The 6,596-nt window shown below is 41.3% G+C and overlaps 1 protein-coding gene across 1 annotated transcript; it reads left to right on the plus strand.

Moving 5' to 3' along the window:
• Positions 1 to 2,058: 2,058 nt before the first annotated feature.
• On the plus strand, positions 2,059 to 6,291 carry aldh8a1 (aldehyde dehydrogenase 8 family, member A1). The gene is made up of 7 exons (XM_063495820.2): positions 2,059 to 2,297; positions 3,147 to 3,294; positions 3,490 to 3,645; positions 3,736 to 3,885; positions 4,560 to 4,816; positions 5,536 to 5,697; positions 5,789 to 6,291. The coding sequence occupies exons 1-7, from the start codon at positions 2,151 to 2,153 to the stop codon at positions 6,239 to 6,241; spliced, it is 1,473 nt and encodes a 490-aa protein (XP_063351890.1). The 5' UTR covers positions 2,059 to 2,150; the 3' UTR covers positions 6,242 to 6,291.
• The last annotated feature ends 305 nt before the right edge of the window (positions 6,292 to 6,596 follow it).

Consider the following 6,596-nt stretch of genomic DNA (forward strand, 5'->3'; position numbering starts at 1 on the left):
AAGATGCTCTATTGCAAAACCTGTTAGTTGTTATCTTGCTTGAAGCAGCCAGCACAAGATGTGTACGTTGTGATTATAAAGAGATAGACATGATCAGCAACAATTCTGGGATAGGCTGTGGGGTTTTAAACAGTGCTGTCAGGATTAGAACCCGGTGTGGTCCGCTGCTGCAGCCCAGCTGCTTCAAGGTTCAATGTGCAAGTTCAGAGATTCTTTTCTGCAGACTTTGATTGTAACAAGTAGTTGAGTTATTGTCATAAACATCAACAAGACATTTTCACCCAAAGAGCTGCTGCTTTGGATATTTTCTCTATCAGGCCATCCTTTGTAAACCCTGGAGATCAGCAGTTTCTGGAATACTCAAACCAGCATGTCTGGCACCAACAATCATGCCCTATTTAAAGTTACTTAAATCCCTTTTCTTCCCCATCCTGATGCTCAGTCAACTTCAGCAGGTTGTTTTGATCATGCCTACGTGAATAACTGTACAAGGTGCTGCCACTGGATGATTGGATACTTACATTAATATAAATGAATGTACATAAATATTATAATGAACTACATAGGTGGAAACTGTATATGTATGCTTTGGGATTTAACTTTATGGAACTGGTGTCCATGTCAGTAAGTGATCTTTAAGTCATTCACAGGCCTCAGGAAGAAATCCTGCACTAGTGAGCAACTCAGCGTGAAAGTTGCTTAGTTGCCACAGGATGTTAGTGGTCATTACGCAGACACGCTACTCGCCTTACAGGAAAATATATGTGCTGCAAAAAAAAAAAACCAAAAAAAAAAAAAAACCAGGAGTAGGAAAACGATGAGAACTTTTGTTAGTGGTATGAGTTTGTTGGCTCATATCATAATAGTGAATCACGTTCTCTGTAAGTGGATGAGTAATGTAATGGCTTCGTGGGCAGTCACCTTTGAATCAGCACTTCCTCAAGGAGTTGTGTACACAAATACAGTTGAAAGCACTTTAGGTGCTGTAAATTATGTTAATGTTTTTTGTTTTTGTTTAAAAAAAACCACATAGTTCATTGAGGTTCAGATATTAGCAGTGTTGGATTACAACCATGTACGCATTGTACAGTCACAGAAATATAGCCACAGTTATAAAGGTGCAAAAATGTCAGTCTGTAAGGCAAAACAGCAGAGACGTCTGTTCTCCAGGTGCAAAAGTATCACTAAACTCACTGTTTGGACTTGGCGGCTGACTGTGAACCAACACATTTCCTTTTGCTTTGCTATTTGCGAGTAGGGTCATGCTTTAGAGCTACACAAGCTGATGAATGACCTCTTTTTAGTTTCAAAGAGACATGAAGGGTATTTCCCAAAGCCTGACCTGCATAGATCCATCCTCTTGGTCTCCTCCTCAGTCATACCGGTTACATGATTGCCTCAGAAGCCCTATGCACTAAACTGTGAACTGAATGATCTAATTGAGCTAGCGCTGCAAAAACCTATGAGGGGTGTGGATGTTTACATTTTTTTATGACCAAAAAGTATGAATTAGTGTAATTTATAGTTGAAGTATATCAGTAGAATTCAGCTAAGGGGGTACAGCGACATCACTCGGCTGCGCTGGACCTCCAAGGCCCATCCAAGATTGTGAGGCCATGCATGCAATGTCCATTTAAACTTATAGACAAGTAAATAGTGTCATGCGACACATACCTGACATTTGTGTTTGTCTTTCTGAAACAAAACGGCTTCACCTCATTATTTAACCACCAGCAGGAGTCGTTCACCCAGTTTTATGATATTATAAGCAGCCTGTGAGAATAAATATAAAACTTTTCAGACCTCTGCAGTTTTTCTAAACACACCTAAAGTCACTCAGGTGTTTGAATATTGTCTATGAACACTGGAAAGCCACATTTATCTTAACTATCTGAACTTTGTGGTGAGCAGACATATTGCCATGATATTAATTAAGGTTCTCTTTAAGATACTGTGTGTAGAAAAAGTGTTTATTCTTTCAGGCTCAAAGATCTGTGTGAATAAGGTCTGATAAAGAGTTAGGCAATAGGATCATCAGAGAGTAAGCCCCTCCTTTGGAGGCCCAGTGTTTGTCAGGTTAGCAGTACATGCAGTCGTCGTTTTCTCTGAGAAGTGAACTGGTGTTACTTTGGCGCCTGTAATTAACAAGCATGTCGAAAACTTCAGAAGAGCGCTCACTTTTGGTTCTGGAGAACTACATCGGGGGAAAGTTCGTCTCTTGTCGGAGTTACATCGACTCCTACGACCCGTCAACTGGCGAGGTCTACTGCAAAGTGCCGGACAGTGGCAAGGAGGAGGTGGGGATCAAATTACTTAAAACCATCTGCAAAACCAAGAGGTTGATATTTGAATGAATCATTGCATATGTTTAGACATGTTTGTATAAGTCCTGCTGTGTGTTTGCATTAGGCTGGACTGACAGCTTTCTGCAGAGCTGCTGCAGAAGTCTTATTTAAATACAATTTCTTTTTTCTGCTCTAAGCTGCAATATCACAACATTTGCACAAGAATATTTTTTGCATTGAGTTGGATTGCTTGTTATTACAAATCCTGTTGTCAGATTTAAAGGCCTTTGACTCAGCAATATTAGTACATTTTAGTGTATGTGTTTTGATGCATGCTCAATCATCCAGGTAGGAAAGTCCCAGAAAGTTTATTGTGTTCATCTAGACATTGCATTATCACTAGGAGAAATTTTTGTCACACATCCGAGGGACTTCTTCCGTGTCAGGGACTGAAGAGATGAACAGAACGAACTTTCTGAATGAGGTTTGAGGTTTCAGGTTAGTGCGTTGCATAAAATGTGGTTTCAGAAAAAGCTACCTTTGAGCTTTGCAGAGCAAGCAATCAAGTAATCATTAAACACATCAGTTAACTTCAGCTGTTCATGTTTGACCTTCTTCAAAAATATAGTGTTTTGTTGAAATGCATCCGTGTACATATTATTGTAGTTAACAATATTCTTAAGTCCTCTGAACTCCTTAGAAATAAATATAAAGGATCAGCTTTTTAAGATTTTAAGAGTGTATCAATAAAATGTCACTTAAACAATCCTGCGTATTCTCTCAAAGTGGAATCAAGCTCTATTCTTGGACGTGATAGTGCTTAATTGTGCAGTTTGCTTATACCTCATCTCATGCCTGCAGGTGGATGCAGCAGTGGCAGCAGCTAAAGAAGCGTTCCCCGAATGGTCCGCACGCAGCCCAGAGCAGCGAGCGAAGATCCTCCACAAACTGGCTGACCTGATTGAGGCCAACCTTGAGGAGTTTGCACAAGCTGAGTCCAAAGACCAAGGTTGCTTAGACTGTCTTATATGTTGCCACCTTAGAAATCAGGTCACTAATGCAGGAATAGAAATGAGTGGCTCAGAAATCACTTTTTATTAATCAAATACTGATTCATGAATGTCTAATCTTGTACTCTGTCTCAAAAATGTGTAAGCAACTGCTTCATTTGCCCTTAGTGATGCTCACTTCAGAATCTTTGTAGGTAAAACGATAACAGCTGCACGGACTGTGGATATTCCCCGGGCAGCGTACAACTTCCGCTTCTTTTCGACATCCATGCTTCACCACACCACCGACTGCAGCCCAATGGACCACATGGGCTGCCTGAACTACACTGTCCGCTGCCCCGTGGGAGTGGGTGAGCGCTTAGGCTGCTTGCAGTGAAACCTTCAGATGATCCATTTGTCCTGTGTATGTGCTCTTAAATGGCTTTTGGTGTGTTTTTTAGCTGGTTTGATCAGTCCCTGGAATCTGCCCCTGTACCTTCTGACCTGGAAGATTGCACCTGCAATCGCTGCAGGCAACACAGTGGTGGCCAAACCCAGCGAGGTGACCTCTGTGACCGCCTGGATGCTGTGCAAGTTGATGCAGCAAGCAGGTAGGACTACAGGACCCACAGTGCAATGTCATGCAGATGGAGTTAAAGCAAAGCAAAAAAACATAACAGATTAAGGTATTTTAAAAAAATAAATAAATCTGCACATAATGAACAGATATGAGTACAGTGGTCCCTCGTTTATCGCGGGAGTTACGTTCCAAAAATAACCCGCGGTAGGTGAAATCCGCGAAGTAGCCAACTTTATTTTTTACAATTATTATAGATGCTTTGAGGCTGTAAACCCCCTCACTACACACTTTATACACTTTTCTCAGACAGGTACGAACATTTTCACACTTTTCTCTCTTGTTTAAACAGTCTCAAAGTTCAAACCTTCGTAGAAAAATAAGTCCAGTATTATAGAATGAAACCGTGCAAAACGTTTCGTCGACATTTTTGTGTTTGTTGGGGAGAAAACGTCAGAGACATAAAGTACAGCACTTCAGAGTCACACTGCTAGCGCATTCTGTACTGCACAGGAGACAAGGCACGAGATTGATTGAAATTGTCTTCAGCCAATCAGGACGCAGAACGCAATGCGCTGTTAAAAAAAAAAAAAAAAAGGAAAGTTGCACAAAAAAACAGCGAGGCTGCGACAGGTGAACCGCGTTACAGCGAGGGACCACTGTAGTGAGAAATTAATCAGTGGTCTGCAATCATCTTCATCTCTTTAGGTGTTCCTGCCGGTGTCATCAACATCGTATTTGGCAGTGGTCCAAGAGCTGGTGACGCGCTTGTTAGTCACCCTGAGGTCCCTTTAGTCTCCTTCACTGGGTCCACAGCCACTGCCCAGCGCATTACCGAGCGGAGCGCCCCCTACTGTAAGAAGCTCTCACTGGAGCTGGGAGGCAAAAACCCAGCCATTATTTTTGCTGACGCAGACTTAGACCAGTGCATCGAGACCACCGTCCGATCCAGCTTTCTCAATCAGGTGAAGACAAAATGTGACTGAGGATTTTTTTTCTTTAGGACTGTTTAGCTTTATTTATTTTATTTATGGGTACCATCACTTTTAGTTTTGGCTTTTATATATTATAAACTCAATTTTACACTGACAGGACAGCTGCCCGAGAGTCTTTAGAGCTTCTGTGTCCACAGATTGTTATTTTAACTGGAAATTTGTTGGGAAATGTGCAGCAATGAAGCACATTTTTACAGAACGAAAAGTTCAAGAAATCATTTCTTTATTACAAGGTTATTAATCTCATGCTCTCCAGATCATAGCTGGAAATGTTTGTTGTCAGTTTAGAAGTGTTAAAGTTAATCTTTTTTTTGAAATGTGACGGTGGGTGTTTTAAATATACGTTAGAGTGCAGAATCCGTGACAACCTAACATGATAAGTTTGATTTGATATGTATAAATTGCCGGTGCGCAAAAAAAACCTGTAAAATAAAGCCCAGAAGGTCCATTTTTAATACATACTTAACAGGGTTTTTTTTTTTTTCAAATTTGCTTCATTGAACTTCTTAATGCAAATGAAATGAAGGTGATTATCTGTAACAGGAGCTTCTGTATGTGTTGAGGGTGTAATAACATAGTTTGTCCACAAGGGGGCAATCACAGCCCAACTTTTTGTCTTAAGGTGGGTTGTCAAAAAACAACTTTCTGAAGTCCTCCATTTTTATCTTCTCCATTTCTTCTCCTCTTAGGGAGAAATCTGCCTGTGTACCAGCAGGATTTATGTAGAGAGGAGTATTTACTCGGAGTTCCTGGAAAGGTTTGTGGCTGCGGCTAAGAAGTGGAAGACTGGTGTCCCCTCTGACCCCAGCAGCAAAAATGGAGCACTCATCAGTAAAGAACACCTAGAGAAGGTGCTTATATGTAATGCAGAATGTGACTGAACACTTGTTGTTTCAATTTCTGATATGCTATAGTTTGAAATGTCTCCTTTTAAATCCAAAGGTTCGTAGCTATATAGCCCTGGCCAAATCAGAAGGTGGCATAATTCACTGCGGTGAGGGGCTCGACCAGCTGGACCTCCCGCAGCGCAACAAGTCTGGATACTTCATGCCGACGACAGTCATCACAGGCATATCTGACAGCTCCCGTGTCATGCAGGAGGAGATCTTTGGTCCCGTCACCTGCATCAGCCCCTTTGATACTGAGGATGAAGCTGTTGCCAGGGGCAATGGTGTACGTTACGGTCTGTCAGCCACAGTGTGGTCCAAGGATGTGGGGAAGGTTCACAGGGTGGCCCAGCGGCTGCAAGCAGGTCTGGTGTGGACCAACTGCTGGCTGGTGAGAGATCTGAACCTCCCATTTGGAGGAATGAAGAACTCTGGTGTGGGAAGGGAGGGAGGAAAAGATTCCTATCACTTCTTCACAGAGGTGAAGAGTATCACTATCAAGCACTGAGAGAGGAAAGTTTGTTTATTTGTAGAATAGAAAAGTCAAAAATGTCTGGAGCAACAAATATAAGAAAACAATCAAATCCAATATAAATTTGCTACCATTTGCCAATAAAGTTGCTGAAATTGCAGTTTATGTTCATTATTTATGGATGAATTGTCAACAAGCCTAAATTTGCAAATGAAAACAACAAAAACGGATCTTGAGCTTCAGAAATAATCTGTGTCTGTGTGCACTATAGCCAACCAAAACTTAACAGTACAATTTGTAAATATAGGAACCGCCATTTCCTCAAAAACAGTTTGTCATGCTTCCTGCATGATGACATAAAGATATTTAAAAAGAAGGGAAAAATGCAGTC

This window comes from Pelmatolapia mariae, linkage group LG15, assembly GCF_036321145.2.
Source record: "Pelmatolapia mariae isolate MD_Pm_ZW linkage group LG15, Pm_UMD_F_2, whole genome shotgun sequence".
In the NCBI taxonomy this organism is placed as follows: Eukaryota; Metazoa; Chordata; class Actinopteri; order Cichliformes; family Cichlidae; genus Pelmatolapia; species Pelmatolapia mariae.

Coding starts and splice junctions, on each gene's coding strand:
- aldh8a1 (XM_063495820.2), top strand. CDS start 2,151: ATGTCGAAAACTTCAGAAGAGCGCTCACTTTTGGTTCTGGAGAACTAC. Junction 3,646..3,735: donor CCGCTGCCCCGTGGGAGTGG/GTGAGCGCTTAG, acceptor TGTGTTTTTTAG/CTGGTTTGATCAGTCCCTGG. Junction 3,886..4,559: donor CAAGTTGATGCAGCAAGCAG/GTAGGACTACAG, acceptor TCATCTCTTTAG/GTGTTCCTGCCGGTGTCATC.